At 37.0% G+C, this 23106-nt stretch overlaps 1 protein-coding gene across 1 annotated transcript in view; it reads right to left on the minus strand.

Annotated features, from left to right (window-relative positions):
* Positions 1-3733: 3733 nt before the first annotated feature.
* Positions 3734-23106, minus strand: part of C9 (complement C9) — a 54433-nt gene continuing 35060 nt past the window's right edge. Inside the window, exons 7-11 of the mRNA XM_036111108.2 lie at positions 22457-22697; positions 19625-19750; positions 17734-17912; positions 9247-9472; positions 3734-4902 (exon numbers count right to left, since the gene is read on the minus strand). Coding sequence (XP_035967001.2) covers positions 9248-9472; positions 17734-17912; positions 19625-19750; positions 22457-22697 — 771 coding nt within the window. The 3' untranslated portion in view covers positions 3734-4902; position 9247. The remainder of the gene's footprint in view (positions 4903-9246; positions 9473-17733; positions 17913-19624; positions 19751-22456; positions 22698-23106) is intronic.

Consider the following 23106-nt stretch of genomic DNA (forward strand, 5'->3'; position numbering starts at 1 on the left):
AACTCAATACTACTACTTAGCAATGTTATAGGAAGTCTTCAGAGTATCTATAATGTAGCTATGAAACAAATTTATTATAACATAATTTATGAGATGATTCAAGTCATCCTGATCCTCTTTTTTTTTTTTAATCCTCTCTAGGCTGACAGCCTTTAATAAGCTAGTACATGATTAAAAATTATTATAGATCTATACATGATACTGGGAAAACTGGATATCCATAACGCAAAAGAATGAAGCTGGAGCCTTACCTTGTACAATATAAAAAATTAACTCAAAATGATCAAAGACCTAAACATAAGAGCTAATAAAACTATAAGACTTCTAGTAGAACACACAGGGGAGAAGCTTCATGACAATTTTGGGTCGGATCAAATGACTTCTTGGATATGACACCACAAGCACAGGAAACAGAAAAAAAAAATAGGTAAATTAGATTTCATCAACATTAAAAACTTTTGTGCATCAAAGGATGCTATCAATAGAGTAAAGAGGCAACCCCAGAATCAGAGAAAATATTTGTAAGTTGTATATATGATAAGGAATTAATATCCAAAATATATAAAGAATTCCTATAACTTAACAACAAAGAACAACCTGATTAAAAAATAGACAAAGGACTTAAATAGATATTTCTCCAAAGAAGATATATAAAAGGCCAATAAAAACATGAAAGGATGCTCAAAATCACTCATCATTAGGGAAATGTAAATCAAAACCACAAAGAGATACCACTTTTGTATCCATTGGGATGGCTATTATTAAAAAACCTAGAGGGGCACCTGGGGGGCTCAGTCGTTAAGCGTCTGCCTTCGGCTCAGGTCATGGTCCCGGGGTCCTGGGATCGAGCCCCGCATCGGGCTCCCTGCTCAGCGGGAAGCCTGCTTCTCCCTCTCCCACTGCCCCTGCTTGTGTTCCCTCTCTCGCTGTGTCTCTCTCTGTCAAATAAATAAAATCTTTAAAAAAATAAATAAAAAAAAATAAAAAAAAATAAAAAACCTAGAAAATAACAAGTGTTGACCAGGATGTGGAGAAATTGGAGCCCTTGCTCATTGCTGATGGGAATGTAAAATGGTGCAACTGTTGGGGAAAACAGTATTGTGTTCCTCAAAAAATTAAACATAGATTTAAACTTATGATCCAGTAACTCCACTTCTGGGTATATACCCCAAAGACGTGAAAGCAGAGATTCAAAGATATATTTGTACAGTCATGTTCATTGCAGCCCAAAGGTAGAAGCAACTCAAGTGTCCAGTAACAGAGAAATGGACAAACAAAATGTGATATATATAAATGTGATATATATATCTTGAATATATAAATATAGCATCAATATATATATTTCATTGCTTTTTAAGGCTGAATAACATTGTATATTGTATATAGGGAAATTCTGATATATGCTGGAAGATATTCACTAAATGAAATAGATGCAAAAGGACAAATGTTCTATGATTCCATTTATATAAGGAACCTAAAATAGTCAAATTCAGAGACAAAAGTAGAATAGTGGTTATCAGGGCTGGGGAAGTAGGGAATGGAGAGTTATTTTTTACTAGGTGCAGAATTTCAGTTTGGTATGATTAAAAAGTTCTGTGATGGGTAGTAGTGATGGTTGCACAACAATATAAATGTACTTAATGCCACTGAACTGTACACTTAAAAATGGTTAAGATGCGGGTGCCTGGGTGGATCAGACAATTAAACATCCGCCTCTTGATTTCGGCTCAGGTCATGATCTCAGGGTTGTGGGACCAAGCCCTGAGTTGGGCTCCACACTTAGTGGGGAGTCTGCTTGAGATTCTCTCTTCCTCTCCCTCTGCCCCTCCCCTGCTCCCTCTCTACAAAAAAAAAAAAAAATTTGTTAAAATGGTACTTTGTCACAATAAAAAAAATAACTCCCCTAAAAAATGTCACTGAACCCACTAACTATTTAAGGAAAGTACTAAGCCATTCTGCCAAAAAACATTATTTTCAGTTTTTAGATTTTATCTTTTTGGCTTTTTTAAATGTCACAAATATTAGAGTCACATTCAGAAGGATTTATATCAATAGCTTTGCATAATAACAATAGTAACAGCTACTGTTTATTGTTTGTCTGCAAAGGCCAAAGTCATTAAATACATTATCTCAATAAATCAACACAAAAATTCTATGAAGGGAATATTATCACCCCTGGGCGTATCTTAGGGCTTGGGGGTTTAGTAACTTGTCTCTTGTTAAAAAGCCACATCACTCCCTTATCTTGAATCATTTCACTGTTCTTAGCATGGTAGTGGTAATGAATATGAGGTGGGGGTGGAGCGGTTGGGGGGAGCTGGAGGTGAGCAGAGAGATCGATGTTTGTCCTGTGAAGTCGTTATGTAAGTGTGCTTGTGTGTGATTGAGGAGAGAATACTTTTATTATTTTTTTTAAATAAACCTAAGGTGAGCCTAGTTTCTTATCCACCACTTTGGGTTATTTTCATAAATAACTGTTGGGAAATGAACTCAAGAGTGCTATTGTGGGCTGTTGTATGCAGCGTCCCCTTGCATATACCAGCCAAAGGGCCCTGGGGAGACAGTGGTGTAAAGCCAGGGTAAGGATGCCAACCCACACCTCAAACATTTATTAGTTGCCAGGTATATGATGCTATCTACCAGGCGATCAGTAGAATGAATAAGCTACTTGAGTTTTGAGTATAAAAAGGGAAAACCTTAGCGATTCACCAAAGCTTCTTTTCCCATTAGGCCCAAGAGAATATGAATGCCCATCCAGCTTCTCGGGGTCCTCTTGATAATGGCTAGGGTTCAGGGTAATCAACAGAATGTATGGCCTGAGACAGAGGACTGTTTACCCCACGTGTTTCTTTCCTTGAGTTTGTGGTGTGCCTCCCTCAGAGAGCATGCGGGGGTAGGGATATACCGTGCCCTGTCTGCCTGGACCGAGCTACCCCTTTCCTTCTCAGGAGTCTGCTTTCTCACAACCACAGGCCAGGCTGAGCCAGGTAAGGCCTGGCAGCCCAGAGGTCTTCATCTCCCCCAATTTCTCCTGATTCTTCCTCAGTTTAGATTTAGAGATATTCTTCTAGGAGCTGATTCCTGTTGGGCAATTTCTGGTGTCTCAATGGTGCACCCTGCTGGAAATGCTCTACCAGATATGTCACTTGGGAAGGGAAGTTGGAGGATCTGGCGGTCAACAGTGAACCTGCACCTTTCCCTCCATTTCCAGTAGAAGGGGTTCTGACAAATCATTAAGCTGACCATAGGGAGTCTGGTTGAGGCTCAGCTTTTTTCTTGTTTGACATTATAATTCAAAAGAGTGCAAGGAATTTTCAGTTTTTACTATGATAAGTCCCCTTAGTCCAGGTGCTCTACAGCAGAGACTCTCTCAACAGTGAATTGTCTAAGAGCTGAGTTCAGTATTTGCATGCATTTAACAGGTCTGAATTCTTTTTGATTCACCCAGGTTTCTGGGGGCAGGGAACAGGAATTCTTTTGAGATCCCAGGGCTACTTTCATATCCTAAAGGACCAGGCTGGCACTTCTATGTTTAGAGCTCCATCTCCGTATCACACCAACATATTAAAATGCATTCCATGTCCAATAACATTTTTCTTTGTTGTTTAAAAAAGAACTTGAAAATTGTCGTTAAATATTTTGCTTTCAAATTGTTTGCAAATAAATAATTTGCTGTGATCTTTCAGTAATTATGTGCATTCTGAATTTGTGTGAAGTGAGAAAAATGAACAAATTTATTTATAAATGCAGGAAATGTTTATTAACAACAACAATTAATGGAGTTGACATGATAATATTGTTTATGTTTATTAAACATTTATTAATTTTGATTTGATTTTTTCCTTTGTTATTTTGAGTCTTTTTTTTTAGGGGAAGTCTCAGACCTTTTCAAAAGCTTTGAGGCCTTAAGTATCACACTATTTAATGGATAAAATCATACAGTCAGTTCCCTTAATCACTTTCTTTTTTTTTTTTTAAGATTTTATTTATTTATTTGACAGAGAGAGAAAGCACAAACAGGGGGAGCGGCAGGCAAAGGGAGAGGGAGAAGAGGGCTTCCTGTTGAGCAGGGAGCCCAATGTGGGGCTCGATCTGGGATCATGACCTGAGCTAAGGGCAGATGCTTAAACAACTGAGCCACCCAGGCACCCTCTTTAAATACTTTCTTATGTGGGTAGCCTTACCTCATAAGACTGGGTATTAAGTTGGACCATATGAAATTGCTGGTTATTTTTTTTTTTGTGTTTGTGTTTGTGTGTGTGTGTGTGTGTTTTTTTTTTTTGTAAAATATGACTGAATAGAGGCAATTTCACATGATTTAACCTAATTGTTTTTTGTTACAAATACAATACATTTATTCCTTTGGAAACAGAGTTAAACTGGAGAGGTAAGACTAATAAGAGCAGAGTGCTATGCATGGAGTAGGCACTCAGTAGGTAATTGCTGAATGAATGCATGCAGGTACCAATGAATGACCCAACAAGAAGCAACAACATACACAAGAATGAAATTGCATGTTATGGACCTGGGGTAATGAAACTGGTGGAATATATTAATCATACAAAGCACTTTGGCAATTACTTTTAAAGCCAACATTCTCTTTTTAATTTAATTTTGTTTGTTAACAAGAGACTGGCATTGCCTATGGGAGAAAGCATAGTGTACTGCCTACTGCTCATTCAGGAATAAAAAAATGGAAACACCATAGGAGTTTAAGGAGGAAAAGAAGCCTTGTGGATCTGAGAGTGGAGATTTCAGAGGTCAATAGGATGTTCATGTTGCTTTTCATTTGGCAACAAGAACTGTCTCCAAGGGCAGGATCCTTAATTGGAAAGTCTTGGTTTTTAGTTTTGTTTGATCCCAAGGAAGTCAACAGCTTAATTGTTTTTTTGGCTGGAAATCCTAGAGAAAACAAAGGATTATCAAATCTTAATGATTTAATAAGACTTCAACTTTGGGTCCATCCATCCATCTATTTATTTATCCCCTTATCCTATTGCATCATGATGTACCAGATACTCTCTAGGGGCTGGGAACAGAATGGGGTTTAGGATACAAGAGACACATTTCCAAACTAGAGGGATATTCTCTTGTGTAGAAAGATGAAATGTCATTAGTTCTGGAAAAGCAGAGGGAAAAGTGCTCGGGAAGCATAGACAGAGAACTGATTCATGGAGAAATTGGAGAAGATTTCACTGAAGAGATGTTAATTGTTCTGGGTCCAGAAGGAAGGTTTTCCATGATTAGAGTAACCAAAGAATGAGAAAAGGAGAGGAAGAGGAGGAGAAGAGGAAAAGAAAAAAAAAAAAAAAGAATCATGCCCCAGGAAGGATCCACCACAAAGGTTTTGGTTTAATTGGCATGGATGGACATCTGTTTTGTTTTTCTTTTTGGCCTTTTTAAAGAAGCTAACCAGGTAATCTAGAGAGCATTAGGTTGAGAAACACTGGTGTGGAAGGAGTAGAAACACACAAGGGGAATAAAGGAGAGGGGGCTTGGATTGGTTGAAGGAGGAGAAAGTTGGAGAGCATTCTACTTTAAGTAAATAGTATGTTAAAAAAGGTGATGTTTAAGGTTTTCAATCTCATGATGGGGGCAGGTCCAATCTAAATGGGACATTGGAACTGAACATTTTGCAGAAAATTGGATGTCTGGAAGAGATTCCTTGAGAGAAAGATTCAGCAAGAAAGATTTCATCAAGAAAGATTTCTGGTGGACCATCCTGAGTCAGGTGTGAAAAGTCAACCAGAAGATACTAGCGTCCTTAAAGTTACTATGTAGATAGGTGGAGGGAACTTGATCTTCATAATCCATGAAACACAAAATGTGGAAACTGAACCAAGAAGTTTACATTAAAAAACTGGTGCAAAATGAATGAAAACAACAGGACCTCTCAAGAAACAAATTAACCTTTAGAATACTCAGAATAACAGGATTCCCACAGGAAACAATTTCCCCTGAGGATTAAGCCTGTAATAAGAAATTACTAAGTACACAGTTAGAAAAAAATGCCATGAGAATGAGTTAGTACGCTTAATAGACAAAACAATTGCAGTGCAGAAAATATATATTGGGGAGCAAATTAAGAGAGACTCCCAAATGAACATTTTTCATATCTTCAAAGAGATAAAAGTAGGAAAATAGTACAGTAGGCTAGGATTAATTAAAAACAGATTAAGGTCTTGAACATAGGATCTGAAACCATAAAGCTCTTAGAAGAAAACAGGTAGTAAACTCCTTGACCCAGGTCTTAGCAATGACTTTTTGAATCTGACACCAAAAGCAAAAGCAAAAAAAGTAAAAATAAACAAGTGGGATTACATCAAACTCAAAAGCTTCTACACAGCAAAGGAAATCATCAAAAAATGAAAAGGCAACCTACCGAATGGGACAAAATATTTGCAAACCATAGATCTGATAAGTGGCTAATATGCAAAATATATAAAGAACTCATACAACTCAATAGCAAACAAATAATTTGATTAAAGAATGGGCAGAAGATCTGAATAGACATTTCTCAAAAAAAGATGTACAGATGGTCAATAGGTACATGAAAGATGCTCAACATCACTAATCATCAGAAAAATGCAAATCACAACCACAATGAGATATCACCTCACACCTGTTAGAATAGCTATTATCAAAAAGACAAGAAATAACAAGTGTTAGTGAGGATGTGACAAGAAATAACAAGTGTTAGTGAACCCATGTGCACTATTGGTGGGAATGTAAATTGGGGCAGCCGCTATGGAAAATGTTATGGAGGTTCCTAAAAAAAATAAAAAAATAGAACTACTATATGATCCTCCAATTCCACTTCTGGGTATTTAGCTGAAGAAAATGAAAACACTAACTCAAAAAGATATATGTACCCCTATGTTTACTGCAGCATTTTTTACAATAGCCAAGACAGGAAGCAACCTAAGAGTCCATCAATGGATAAATGGATAAAGAAACTGTGGTATATACACACAATGGAATATTCAGCCACAAAAAAGAATGACATATATGGACCTTAAGGGCATCGTGCTAAATGAAATAAATCATACAGAGAAAGAGAAATAATGTATGATCTCTCTTATATGTGGAATCTAAAAAAACAGAAAAACAAACAAAACACAAAACTCATATAGATACAGAGAATAGATGGTGGTTGTGAGAGGTGGGGGTGGGGGGGGAGAAATGGGTGAACTGTTTTTGGTTTAGTTTAAATAAATTGAATAATTAATAATAAATAAATAATAAAGAAAGATCTTTAAGATTTATTGTAAGTGATAAAAGCCAGATGGATCAATGTATATACTTTACTACCATTGGGTAAAGAACAAAAATGAGGAAGGAAGGATATCTCTCTCTCTCTCTCTCTTTCTCTCTCTCTATCTATCTATCATATATCTATCTAAATATATGTGTTTTTTTCTTATTTGCCTGCATATAAAAAAGAAGATGTGGAAATAGGCATCAACGATCATAATACCAAATAGTTTTTGAACTCTTTCCCCAAATTCAAGTTGGTCTTTTACATGTGTTACCTTACTGCAGGTTCATGAGTCCCAAGCACCTTCGGTCTAGTTTTTGTTTTTAATTAAAGCAAACACATAAAAATCATGTTTTAGGTAACTGACCCTGCTACTGTGGCCATATCCATTTGGCACAAAAATCAGCACCTTGGCAAAAGTCTTCTATATACAAAACAGACATAAGGAAGACCAGGAGTTTACGCTATCATTAGAAACTCCTCCTGTTTTAGGAACACTATGTATTGGATGATGGAATAAGACTCAATTGACCCAATCAGACTCTGTAGCAGATAGCATTCCCTTGGAAATAGACTCTGAGGATCTGAGTTTGTATGCAGCGTATTTATTAGTGTGTGTTCTTGGGAAAAAATCTGTGAGGAGTGTGGAAAGCAAAATTAGGAATAAGGGGAAGCTCAATTGTGATGTTCTTGGAACAGAGGCTTCAGCAAATCACATGGGGAGCTGTGAAGCTAGGTGGTGCTTCAGAGGGCTTGTTCATCAAATACCAACCACACTGACCAGTTATCAGATACAAGCCTCCCTCAGGCTGGGAGCATAACCTTGGGTGTGGTCGCTTCCTTGTTACAGGAGATTCCTGAAGAGAATTGTTGTGTGAAATGTCAGCAGGTAACACTCCTAGGAGGTGGGGGGATGGGTCCTTGGTCCTGAAGGGAGATCTGGGCTGTACACCATGACGTCCCCTACAGAGTCTTAGGGAATTTTGAATGCAGGAGGCATTGGGAAAAGATAGAAGCAGTAGAAGCAGAGGGGATAAAGGACGTGATAAACGGAGTCATGACCGTGGTAGCGTCATTATAGTATTAACAACAAGGTAATTGGGTTGCTACAACAGTTTTTGAACACCTTGAGAGGCTTTGTATGTTCAACAATGATAAATGATATTTCAAATCTTCATAAATGCCATCTGAAATTGTGGAGACTGTTGTTATTATCCCTTTCCGTTTCCTGCAATCTGAAAAAGTGAACCTAAAAGACATAGGTCTTAGGGATTCAACTTTGAAGTGCATCTTATTCAAGGGTATTTATAAGAACACGTGAAGAAAACATTCTCGGGAAAATATATAAAAATTTTAGAGAGATTAGGAATTTTGCTTACTTGCTTAAAAAAATTACAGTTGACCCTTGAACAACGTGGGGGTGAGGGGCACTGACCCCTGCAGAGTTGAAAATCTGTGTAGAACTTTCGACTCCGCTAAAACTTAACTACTAATAGCCTCCTCTTGCCGAGAAGCCTTACTGCTAATATAGTTGATTAACACATATTTTGTATGTTAAAAGTGTTATATAGTGTATTCTTACAATAAAGTAAGCTAGAGAAAAGAAAATGTTATTAAGAAAATAATAAGGAAGAGAAACTTGGCAAAAGTCTTCTATATACAATTTACATTTACAATACTACTATAAAAAATTCACATCTAAGTGGACCCATGCAGTTCAAGCCCATGTTGTTCAGGGGTCAATCATTACAATTAAAAAATTTTTTTCATAGTTCTGTTTAAATGCAGAGGTAGAAGATATAAAATTGCATGCTCAATGATATATAAAGTCTGATTTGTCCATTTTCATTATTCATTCAGTTTTTCTCCTCTCTTTACATTGATAATCTAGAAGTTTCATACAAATTAATTCAAGAGATAATTTTCAAATTAAATAACCTCAAAATGCACAGTTTTGTCCCTAATAATATATCATAAGTTGTTCTTACCTTAAGTTTTTTGTTTCCTGGTTTCACAGGCAATCCCCGTAAATGTGAAGGGGCAGGAACACAGACATTCTCCCTCCAGCAGAATCACGGTACCTCCATTTCGGCATGGGTCGCATTTTCTCGCACTGAATTCATTGAGGTAATCTTCAATGGCATTTTCCAAATTTTGTTTCTTTAGATGTGCGTCTTTTATTTTAACTGGAACCAGATTATATATAGGAGATAGCTACAAGAAAGCAAACCATTTAATTTCAGGACTTTTTCTACTGATGGAGCTTGTGCAATACCATTCATTGAATTAGTTGTTTATCAATTCATTAATTCAACAAAGGCTTATTTAATGACTGGTATTGGCAGATACGATGTTAGCTTTTAAGACTATAGTAGTGATCAAAACAAGGCATGATCTCTGTGATCATGGAGATCACATTACAGAGATAAGAAGACTGATACTAAAATAATCAGATTGGGGTGCCTGGGTGGCTCAGTTGGTTGAGCCTCTGACTCAGTTTCGGCTCAGGCCATGATCTCATGTGTCATGAGATGGAACCCGGAGTAGGGCTCCATGCTCAGTGGAGAGTCTGAGATTCTCCCTCTCCCTCTGCCCCTCACCCCACTCTCTCTCTCAAATAAATAAACAAATCTAAAAAAAAAAAAAAAAAGACTATAGTAGTGACCAAAACTAGGCATGATGTCTGTGATCATGGAGATCACATTATGGAAGTAAGAAGACAGATATTAAAATAATCATACAGATAAAATTAAAATGGAAACTATGGTAGGTGCTATATGGGATGGGTACACATGTTTTAAAAATGCACAACTATGGATTTAAACTTTTCTCAGGATCATGTATTAACATTATTTTTTGAATTGTTTTTGCTGACTTTTCCGCTCCTCTTCTCTTCCAGCAGCTAGCCACATGCTCGATATCTCTTGCTGGAGTGGGGGTTTGTGTGCAAGACCAAGATCAGAAAGCCCCTAAAGGCAAATTCTTTACTGACCTTCTCCCCCACACCCCCCCAAAAAAGCCTGAACTCACTGAGAAAGTTTTGCAGGGAGAAGAAGTGTAAGAAGAATGCCACTGAGGGAGGAGTTTCTTCCAGAATTAGTACGTCCCTTAAGTAGCAAGAAACCATAACTAGATCTCTGGCAGCTATTTTAGGAAGTAGCAGGATCTGTGGCGTGCCCCTAGGGAAGCTAGGTCCATATCAAGGTCCATATCAAGGACCACGGATCCAGCGAACATGTGAGTTTGAACAATGAGGTTACCACCACCATGGACTAAGTGTTTATACATATCATATTCCCAATTCCCAACAGACGTTCTTGTATTAAGTTGGGCAACAAGGAAAGATCTGCCTGAAACCCATCTGACACATGAATAAAGGATGAATTTTCTAGCAGTATGAAGGTATCTCAATGTCAAACTTAGACTTAAAGAAAATGAAGTAAAATGATTTATTCTGCACGCTTAAATTCCTGGAGTAAGATACATAGTTGTTACAACTGATGCAGGGAAGCTTGGAAAGGCTTCCCTGAGAAAATGACCCTTAAATTGAGATTTGAGGGCCAGAAAGAAGAATATTCCAGTCATAGAGAATTCAAAAAGTTCTTATGGTGTATAAACCATAACATATATTGAAAGTGTGTATCATATGTCTATATAAGAGCTATTTGAGTAAATAGGTCATTAGGAATTGAGACCCTTGAGCGGCAGAGCACTTTGAAACAGGAGGCCACAAAATTTAAAAGAAATTGGAATCCAAAGACTCAAGAAAGAGGAGATAAAAAAAATATACCACAAATTCCTGCTTAAGAGTAATGATGGATTAAACAATGTCAACTGATTTTTTTTTCCTCTGAGGACAATGACAAAAGCTGAACAAATAAACCAAAATTAAAAATCTGCTTGAAGGGGAACCTGGGTGGCTCAATCGTTAAGCGTCTGCCTTTGGCTCAGGTCATGATCCCAGGGTCCTGGGATCGAGCCCCGCATCGGGCTCCCTGCTCAGCGGGAAGCCTGCTTCTCCCTCTCCCACTCCCCTTGCTTGTGTTCCCTCTCTTGCTATGTCTCTCTCTGTCAAATAAATAAATAAAATCTTTAAAAAAAAAATCTGCTTGAAGGCCCTGGAGAACTAACAAGGTAATACTTATTAGGCTAAGATCTGGGAGGCAGTGGAAGTGCAGTGAGGTGAGCCTAGTGTTTTTGGGCCACAGTCCCCTTGACACATTTCCTAATTTGGGAACAAGCAGCAGAGGGGCTGAGGTAAAGGAGCACAAATTACTGGGCTGGGGAAAGAAGGTTGGTATTCAGGGACAGCAAAGGAAAACAAGCCATGCTTTGGGTTGGGACGCAAAAGACTACAGCCCCAGAAGTAAGAGGGAATTGGAAGTGGGGTAGCTCTGGCAAAGACTGCAGTCTGGTTTGCATTAGAATAATCTTGGGGGTGCCTGGGTGGCTCAGTCGGTTAAGCATCTGACTCTTGATTTGGGCTCAGGTCTTGATCTCAGGGTTGTGAGTTCAAGCCCCTCATTGGGCTCCACGCTGGGCCTGGAGCCTACTTAAAAAATAAAAATAAGTTAGAAAAAGCCCCCAACAATCTTGAATCATTGTAACCCCAGAAACATTCCAGATATAAATACATATTTTCTTTGGAGGAAAATAAAATCATCCCAGGCCTCAAGCTATTCCTAGAACAATTTTTAAAGTATAGTATCCAGCCCCCAATAAAAATAAGTAGGTACACAGGGAAACAAGGCAGCATGAATGAGAACCAGTAGGAATGCTAGAAACTAGAAGCAGAGCTGGGAGGATGCCACGATTTGATTGACCAGACTTTTAAAGAACTGTGTTTACATGAGCAGGGGGATAAAAGAAGAGATCAACAATTTTAGCAGGAAACTGGAAATTATCTTTTAAAACAGAAGATTTGGAAAAAATAAACAAATAGAACTATTATACCTTGATATTATAATATTCCAGTTAGTGGACTGGTTACATAGCAGCTGTGATACAACGAAGCAGTTAATGAACTGGAATATAGGTTCCGCTGACAAGGAACCATAAAGAGATAAGGATTGGGAAATACAAAAAGAGGGTAGGAAAACATAAAAGACAGAGTGAGAAAGTGAAAGATCCATATAATTTGAGTCCCAGAAGGAGAGAATATTTAAGAAGCAGTATTTGAAGAACTAGTGGCTGAGAATAAAACAAGCTTGTGAAAGACAAGAAGGTACCCTGGGAATGAGAAGCGAGGTTACAATTTTTTCATTTCACACCTAGGCCTAGCAGAGTAAAATTGCCAAAAAACAAAGGCAATGGAGTAAATCTTAAAATCACTTTTTTCTTAAGATTTTATTTTTAAATCATCTCTCCACCCAACATGGGGTTCAAACCCACAACCCAGAGATCAAGTGTGCATGCTCTACCAACTGAGCTAGCCAGGAGCCCCAAATCTTCAAATCATCTCAGTAAACAGCCATAGTACTTTGAAAGTAGACTGATATTTGACTTTAATAGATACAATTAATAATATAAATTGTTCTAGAACAATGAGATATTCATAGGAGATTTTTTTAAAAGATGACCTTGAAACTTCTATCACTCATAAAAAAAAATCTAGATTGATTATAGATCAAAAAGTAAAAGCAAAACAATAAATCTTGAAGTAAGGAAAGATTTTAAATAAGACACAACAGTACTAACTATAATGGAAAGAAATACATATTTGAATACATCAAAATAAAAAAAAAATCAACATTATAATTCCTGACATGACGTACTGAAAAGGACACATCACTTCCGTGGCATTCTCGCCAAAATGCATAACTTTGGTCTTCTCTAAGCCTAAATTGAGAGACATTTGACATAATAGATGACCAAAACCTATCAAAACATGTCAAGGTCATGAAAGACGAGAAAAGTCTGAGAAACTGTCCCAGGATGGAGGAAACTAAGGGGACATGAGAACTAATTGCATTGTGGGATTTTGATTGGATCTTGGAACAGAAAAAGGATATTAGGGGAAAAACTGGTGAAAATTAAATAAGGTCTGTGGGTTAGACAATGTTACTTTTCTGATTTTGATCAATTGTATGATGGTTATGTAAGTTGTTAACATTCGGGGCTGCTGGTTTATAGGGTGTATGTGAACTCTGTTCAATTTTTGTAGTTTTACTGTCTGCACTATTTATGCAATTTTACAGTAAGTCTAAAATTATTTCAAAATTAAAACTGAACGAGAGAACATCTGTTATAAAAAAAGTATCATAAAGGGTGAAAATCCTCAGGTGAAAGAAAACATTTATAATACTTTTAAGTGAGAATAGGTTCATATCCAAAATATACCAAGACCTTCCACAGTCCACACAAATGTTCACCAGCACACACTGTTTTATGAGTTAGTATATAAGATTTAGATTTCAACGATGTCCTATTTATTTGGAAGAAAGTAGCCTCTTACCCACGTTGCCACATTGGCACGAACGACATAAGCATGTGATGGAGTTATTTTGATTTTTAGGAAAAGAAGTTCATCTTGTTTTACCCTTCAAAAGAAAGTCAAGGCCAGATAATCTAAGATACAGGAATAGAGGGTCATGGAGAAACTACAGTGTGGATGAAATGCATAAACAGTGTTCCAAGAGATAAAGACGAAGGTCGTTCAGTGACCGTGGTCTGAGAGGAGCCTCAAACCCTGGAGGCAAAAGTCCCACAAGAAGACAAAGAACAATTAAAATGTACTTCGGGAAGTGTTCCTGAAGAGCCACATCTTTTTCTGATGAACTTTAGCTCTTTGCTACTTAAGAAAACAGTTCTAATTTTTCTCCTATCCTAGCTAACTCTTTCTACCATTTGTAGATATATTTTCAGTGGATGTAATCTGTCACGAAACTTGCCAACATACAAATAAATGGAAATATAATTTAATATGAAGTACATTGAGGTTTCTCACAGGCTTCCAAACTAATTAAACTATGTGCCAAATCCAGTTTGTTGATAGAAGGAGTGTTATTTTCATCCCTATACAAGAGAGTTCAGAATGATTTTTGCCATGTCTTTATAACTGTAATGGCTACAGCACAGAGCACTGGTACTCCAGCTCTTTAAAATACTTATGCTCTTTAACATCTGGTGCATCACTGCTAAGAGTTGCACAATATAACAAAAATGGTAGGTAAATAGTTCATTATGACTCAAGTTGATCCAGAAAGAGCTTAATATAGCTTGACACGTAGGTACATAAAGTTGGTTGAGGGAAATGAGAAAGGGAGAACGGAGGATGGAAAAGGCAAGATGAAGGCAAAAAGCAACACAAAATTCATGCCAGGAGGACCCCCCCACTGGCATGAGTTGGGTCACAAATTTGGGTATATTTTCTAGTGCAGTGAGTAAGACAACTGATTGTAATGGTCACATGCCTGTAAGAAATATTTACATGATTCCCAAGAGAAACAAAATGATCCTTAAAACTGAGATTAAAGAGTAGTATCTCCCATGAGTTCTCATAAAGGAGACATTAGTATTATGTAACATCCTTCTAGTAAATAAATCAGTGAGTTACATAACTTTGGTTTTTAAAATGCCAAAATGGAACTTTACAGGAAGCCACCTTGCTCTCCGCTAGCTATGCTGATCTCTGCTGCTTTGCTCTAGAGGAAATAATATACTTTAGATATCTCAGGCCATCATTAATAAATGTAATTTCCTCAGCTGACGTTTTTATAACTAGTTTGTAGCAGTAAGCTTAAGAAGAAACCAAGTTCAGCTAGTCTGTTGAGCTGAAATGTAGAAATGTTGTGTTAACATTCAGGCAAGCTGGAAATAGAATTAATATACTTTCATGAAAACTGAAGCTCTGACAAAAGTTAATACTGAAGGAGAGGCCCTATCTCTGCATGAAGAAGGGTGGAGGAAAAATTCTTGGGCTGGGTTAACACATTCCTCAAGAAGAGGTTTGGGGTCTGCTAAAGCATGCAGGCGAAGCAAGGATCAGAGCCACAAGGTCATTTTTATTTTTATTTTTCATAGTTTTTATTTTATTTTATTTTTTCTTAGTTACTTTGGCATGGAAAATTATGTTATGCTATGTTATGTTGTGTTATGTTGTATATAATAACTGTTTTACTTAGAAAATCTCTGTAAAATTCTTTAGAGTAATATAACTTCCTAGTGTTTTCTCCAAGATAAGCTATTTGTAACATAAATACCTAGATAATTGATTTAATTTGCTCAGAGGATTAAACATAAACCAGTTAATAGTTGCGTGTAGGTGGGGAGAGGTTTCACCAATTCTTTAAATAATTAAATAGAAGGGTCAACTATTTTAATATTAAGACCATCCCTGGTGTTTGAACATGTCATCCATAGATAAGAGAATGCTTCAACTTACCAAAGAATTAATTAGTGATTATAGATTGTTTAATTACCTCATGGAATAGCTTCTAAACCAGAAAAACACTTCTACTGGATTTATAAAATCAAAATAAGTTGCAATCTATTTTAAGGTCAAACCAGACTATATGTCATATTCTTTAGGGATTTAAAAGTCACACAAAGTCAATAAAACACATAGTATTTTACTATTTTCTGCACTTCTATAAGAAGATACATTTTTAAAAGTGGTCCCTGGGTGACTCACTGTAGTTGTCATTTTCTTAGGTAGAACATTCATATGAAAAGCCCAGGCTTCCAATATGTAAAGAAAGAAACTTATACAGGTAGTTTAGATGGACTGCCTAGTAATCTAAAAGTCTGGAGATCAATAGTTGCCCTTGAAGATAAGATAAACTATATTTTGCATCCAGCCAGTGGGACTGTCCAAACAGAGTTGATGAAAGTCTTTGAATAGTTCTGGCAAATCTAGTAGTAAATCTTAGGCAGATGTTTTATTTACTTGAGATTTTTTAAATTGGCTCTAGATTATGGTAGATGATGATTAAGACCTTCTCAGAGAACAATCTTGGATCTCTACAAGGACAGCTGAACTTCCTTTGTCGGGATGAGAAGACAAGCCAGTTTAAGTATCCATGTGGATATAAACATCTTTCTAAATGAATTCTTTTTTATTTAAGATTTTCTGACATAGATTTATTTTTACTGAGTTCAAAATAATGAATTTAAATGTGGTTTAAACATAATAAAATAAAAGGGTACCCTTTTTGGGGGTGGGTACCCGGGTGGCTCAGTCGGTTAAGCATCTGCCTTTGGCTCAGGTCATGATCCCAGAGTCCTGGGATGGAGCCCCACATCAGACTCCCTGCTCAGTGGAGCCTACTTCTCCTTCTGCCACTCCCCCTGCTCATGCTTTCTCTCTCTCTCTCTCAAATAAATAAATAAAATCTTAAAAAAAAAAAGACTTGAATTATATAGACACGCTAATTTGGCCAACTTTTTTTCCCTGTTTGTCCTACTTTTGGGACAAAATCTTTGAAGTTTCATAGATATGTTAGCACATCTATAAATGGCTAGATTTCTATGACTTAAAGGGAAAGTAGATGACAATTTTCCAGTTTCTTAGTTCTGCCCTCATATAAATGTGATGGTTTTGGTAGCTTCACTCACTCTTTAAAGACAACAAAAGGGGGTGAATGAATAAAAATTTCCAATAGCCTTTATTGGATAGTCCTATCAAACTATGATAGGACTTTTGATAGGACTGTTCAAACTTGGATAGTCCTATCAAAATCCCCAATGACTGTAACTCAAGTTAATCAAACTGAAGTAGAAGGTCATCAAAGATAAATCTGACCCAAGGGAGAATTGTGAAACCTACACGGAAAATTGAAACCTATAAAAGGAAGTAGGAAAACAAATAAGGAATAAAGGAAAACACATACCCTTTCTGGTAAGTTTGGGGAGAGAGTGATGGGGCTAAATGAGACTAGCATTTATATCTTTACAATTACAATGCAGTTTGTTTCTCCTGGAAATAAGGACTAATGGGTTTATAAACTGAAGACTATAATCAAGATACAAAAAAGAAAGAATTTCTGGACCCTAAGAACTGCTCACCCTTGGTCTTATTTTCTGAGACCTTATGAACTTCCCTTTCATGAAGGCCCTTCATGATTCTCCTGTGTTGGAAGTGGTGCTATGATGCCCCTTGAAAGCAAGGGACAACCAGGGGCAGATGGAAGAGAACTGACAATTCTTGGGCACCAATTTTGTGCCAGTCTGTGCAAGAGGCTCTATGCAAACAATGCTACCGAATCCTCACAATAAACATGAAGCCCTGGAGAGTGTAGGGTTGCAGAGGTCAGAGAACTTTACACGTTTAGAGGACAGAGATCAGAACTCAGCCTGGGTTGGTGTGAGGCCACAGGTCATGCCTCTCCTCTCTGTCCTGCTTCTTTCTGGGGATGAGATAGCGGTGCGTTGGAATGCTCACATCTCTTTCAGATGAAATTAACTTCATCTGAACCCACAGTTACATTGAATAAGAAAATGTAAAAATCTCCTATTTGAAAATAAACATTCCTTACTTTTTGGCTTATGAGCACTGGAGCATCATTTAAGGAAGTGGCCCAATTTACAAAGTCAGTCATATCAACCGTCTTGGCTCCTTTGAGAAGCTTCTCTTTCAGTTCATATGCATATTTTTGGGTCCCTCCTCTTATGAGTGAAATAACGTCATCTATGACACCATCACGAGTGATGTTTACTGAGAAGAGAAAGAGGATATAAGTGAAGCATTTATAGTTCTGTGACATTTGATTAATATTTATTGAACCCTTTCATAAAGTATCATCTAGTATATTTATTGAATTTTATTTATGTAATTTTTTTTACCCCAAATCTCCAAGACCAATTTTTATGGGTAGCCAATGGAAGACTTTAATTGTCTTAAAAAAATAAAAACAATATGACAATTGAGATACATTGATGATTCCAAGTTCATCACTTATGCACATGCACACATGACTTTGGGCTACACTATACATTTTTTGTTTCAGACTTACCTTCATAATTACATTTTATATAGGTTTGTTTTAAACTATTTTAATATTATGAAAAATCAAAGCATATAAAAAAGAATCAGGTGAAAAGCAAAATTCTTTCCATCCCACATTCCTACTTATCTCTCTCCTTCAATCTCTCCAGACTAAACCACCGTTAACAAAATTTGTGAATCTTACAGAGTTGTAAATTTTTCAAACTGGAAAGGAATTTTAAGGAGTTTTTGTTTATCATTTTTCATTTTTATAAATGAGAAAACTGAGACTCAGACAGGTGGAGTGACTAGCCCAAGACTAGCTGAAGGGGTAAATATTGAAATTAGGACATTTTATGGCAAGTTCAGTTTTCTTTGCACTTCATCAATGGTTTCCAATCATGGCCACACGTTAGCGGTTGGTATGCTTTTAAAAATATCAGGCTTTCTTCTCTCTGCCTCCCCACTATCATTTGATTCTTTAGAGGTGAGCCTCAACCATTTGTATGTCTGAAAATACTCTCAGATTAGATTAGAGTAAAAATTGAGAACTCCAGAACTACCTCATGCTTGTAAATCTGCTAAATATTACCAACACAAGCAACATTTTTACCAAAGATATTTATATTCTTAAAAAGGTTATGCACTGATTGAATGTTAAGGATGAATTGGGATTTCTTTTCCCCCCAGTTTTATTGAGATATATTGACACACTGTAAAAGTTTAAGGTGTACAGCTTAATGACTTGACATACACATATATTGCAAAATGATTACCACAATAAGTTTAGTTAACACGCATCACCTCATAGAGTTTACAAAAACTTTATTTTTTCCTGGGATGAAAAATTTTAGTATCTACTCTCTTAATTACTTTCAAACATATCACATTGTACTGTTAACTAGTCATCTTGTGGTATATTACATCCCCAGTATTTATCTCATAACTGGAAGTTTGTACCTTTTGACTCATTAGATGAAGGTGGATTGGGGGTTTTGAGTCAGGTGGAAGGCTGAGTTAGTGGAATGGTTTTGGTCTTCTCCTTTCTTAAAGGTCACACAGGGTCCTGCCACTAGCCTATTCGGAAGCTGTGTTAAAATTGGGGAGAAAAAAGGAGATCTTTCTTGAAGACATTTCTCTACCATTGGCCTTCTACCATTGCCATGATAAATATGAAATCTACAATGACCATAGCATAAAAGCCTTTCCCAGAGCTGCATGCTGTGTGACCTGTACAATGGTGATTCCAATGAATACATGTCCATGGGTTACTTGTGTTTATAATGGTTTGGAAACCACTATAAAGATAAAACAATTTTGAAGCATTCTAAGTTTTTTTTTAAATAAAGAAGATAGACAATAAGGAGAGTTTACAGTGACAGAGCACTGCTCATTGACAACGCCCCTCCTTTTTTTTAAGGAGTGAGTTAGGTTATACTTACCAGTTTCACCTTCACCCCTCTTTAAGCAATCTGCTTTATTAATTTCTCCCTTGACTTCAACTCCAGCTTTCAGAGAAACATCCAGATTAAACCCAAGGCATCTCTGTACATCCCTTAGTTCAACACCTGTTTAATGTATTTAGTTGAAAATTGTTAAATAACGTTTATCAACATCACAAATAAATTCCAGTTTTGCTATTTTGTAAGAAATGTACTTACTGGGATTCCTAGACATTATTACTGAGCTCAAATGCAAGGTCATATCTGCCCTGATTTGTCCTTATATTAGAATCTAGTGGCCTCCTTTTGAATTTGCTTGTCAACTTAATACCAAAGGACATATAAATTTGCTCCTTGTTTGAAAGGGACATAAGTCAGAATAGGGCAGTTATAGTAAAGTCCTTTACCTCTAATAACATGGCAGGGAGACATTGACATCTAACATATATTGAATACTTATCATATCCACAACATCGTTCTAAGCATTTTGTATGCATTAATTAATTTAATCCTCACATTGGTCTTTTGAGGTAGGTTCTATTATTGTCCTCATTTTACAGATAAGGATATGGAATGGCAGAGCAGATAAGTAATCTGCCAGTGGAATTCAGCAATTAGCCAAGTTAGTACTTGAACCAGAGTTGTCTGGTTGTTAAGCACTTCTCTGTATTGACTTCATAATTTGGTCGTGGGATGCATCAACATCTCTTGATCCTCTTTGGAAGACTCTGTTCATTATTAAGGTAGATAGTTATTGCTTTGAGCAGATGGCTTATATAGATGACAATTTTGTTTTGGTCCTATGAATGCTACTTAGTAGATAGCAGTCTTGGAAGCTGACTCACTGTGGTGTGTGGATGCCACAGTTACTAGGAAGAAAAATCCTAATATTTAATTCAAGCATAGAATTTATTATCTATTTAGAAGAGAGAATAATAATTTTATTTTAAGGGTAAACTGCCTCAGTTCATTGACTGTGTCGGTTTTTGCTCTTATTTATCTTTCAGATCATACACACACACATGCCAAAATGCTTTATGAAAAAGGAAAGGGAGAAGTTAAGTTAAACCCAGGGTTTCATGGTGGAATTTAGAAGTAGGGATCTGGGGTATTCAGGCATTCATTTATTCAACAAATATTTTTTGTGTACCCACAACTAGTGAGAACTTGAGAAATATCAGGTGGCTTTCCCCATGAGAAAGGGAGAGGGAGGATAAAAATGGAAGACCATGCTAGAAATCCAGAATACTAGATTTCCAACCGTAACCTAAGAAGCATAAAGACTTTGATTCTGAAGATGGGGATGAAAATACCTAAGTGATCCCAATGAACTTAGCTTCTCTACCTCCGCTGTGGACCTTTCACGTTCAGAAAGGGCCTGGACATCCCAAATCTAGGTGGAGGACATGGCTTGATCTTCAGGTATTGCCAATGAAGAAGTGAGAAAGATGACTTCCCTCTCAAAGACACCAGAACTGACCTAATGATCCTTGTCTACTAAGGCCAGATGCTAAGTAAATTTAAGTGGGTAGGTCTGAGTTATCCAAGATTAAAAATTTTAGCCCATGGAGCTTTTTCACCAGAGCAACTCTTAGCCTGAAGTGTTCCTTGTGTTTTGATCATCCTTGTTGAGCCTTTCTCTTCTGATTTTCAGGTTACTCAAGACATAGTCCTCGTGTGCCCCTCGCCCATATGATATCTATCAAAATAGCCTACCAGGCAGGACTCATGAGACTTCATCATTCTATATATGGCCCTGTAGGGCAGTATAAGCCAAATAACCTCATATTCCACTTCCCCTGGCAGTGTTTCTCCCGGCTCAAGACTGAGGCATCAAGAGCAATTTGTTCTGGCCAGGTCATATTTGTTTTGTCTATAAAGTGCTTACCAACTATGGGGGCAATGTCAGACTTCAAGTTTATAGCCATATCCCATTCTTCACTTGACACAGATAGAAGCTACAGGGAAGGAGCTATAGAAAAGGTTTTTGCCAACACTTCCCTCCCTAAGAGACACACTGAAGAACGCTGAGGGCAGAGAAAGGAGATATGTTGGCGCCTATCTCCTCTTTAAGGAATATTATAACTAGAAATAATGACTCACAAAGTAAATAATTAAAACTGATTAACACAGTCACTTTGCATCTACTTTATTCTTAAAAGGCTTAGATAAAGCTGTTAGGCCAGTATGGTAACCATGTAGTACATAGGCTTTTCCTGTACGTGTGGCAGACATTGATGATCCACCATGACCTTCTTTCCACATTCCAAGTGTGGTCAGAAATCTACTCAACATGGACCCAATTCAGCTACCACCCTATGATTAGACTTGTCATAAGATGAGGTAAAACTGATTTTTCTACCCTTGCTTTAAGACACCAGACTTATACAATCTTAATATTACTTTCTTCCTCCTCCCTAAAAGAAAATAGAGAACAATATTTTCCTTCCAATACTGAAGAATCCTTTGGAAGATAATTGTCATACATATAATTGGACCAGCTTATTGATTAAGAAATAGATTATGTAAATTATGTCTCTTGTACTTTTTTCACCTTTTAAATAGTATGTCACTAGAAGCAGCATCACCAACTGATATTAAATTACAGTACAATTTTGTGCATTTCTCAATAATGCATGACCAAGTCATCTTGTTTGAGGTAGAAGTCAATTTGCTGTCTGATAGGGTTTTAGATGCCAAAGGGCAGGGAGAGAGTTCTCTCAAAGAAGCAGGACTTTATTTTAAAACCTTTAACCATTGAAAGAGATCAGCAATAGGAATAATGATTGGCTAAAACAACATTAGAAGTTAGAACTCTATTTCCAGGTATACCTTTCTCTTTCATGGATGCTTTATCCAAAACATATATTAGTTCATAGAATCCTCCTAGAGACCCAGAGCTACTGTAGTGGGTTCCATAGGTTTCCAAAAATGCAAAATATTCCCCCTTTGCATAGGTAGTCGGCAGAGCTTTTATATCATCCAAGAAAGTTGTTGTCAGCATGATATCCCGACTTCTCATCACAAATCTCCCCAGATGAATTATTCCTTTCACATGCAGAAACACTTTTTCCTTGATTGTAGAACAGAAGAAAAAAAATATGAGTTTCATCGCCACTATTTCAAATTTAAAAATCACAAAATTTAAAAATCACAAAAAATCACAAAATTTAGAACTTCCCCAGGCAACAAATGTTTTAGCAGTGACCCTAGATGACCACTTTAACCCAGTAGGATGGCAAACTCAAAATGTGGTTAGTCCCAACTGTTGATGAAGATGGGCAGCAATCGGAACTCTCAGCACTGCTGGTGGGAATGTACAATGGCCTAATCACTGTGGAGAACTGCTTGACAATTTCTTGTAAAAGTAAACCCACATCTACCCTGTGGTCAACAATTCCACCTCTACATAGTTACCTACGATCAGTGACAAAATAGTCCACAAAAAGATCCGTACGAGACTTTTAGAGCAACGTTAGTCA

This window comes from Halichoerus grypus, chromosome 2 (genome assembly GCF_964656455.1).
Source record: "Halichoerus grypus chromosome 2, mHalGry1.hap1.1, whole genome shotgun sequence".
Classification (NCBI taxonomy): Eukaryota; Metazoa; Chordata; class Mammalia; order Carnivora; family Phocidae; genus Halichoerus; species Halichoerus grypus.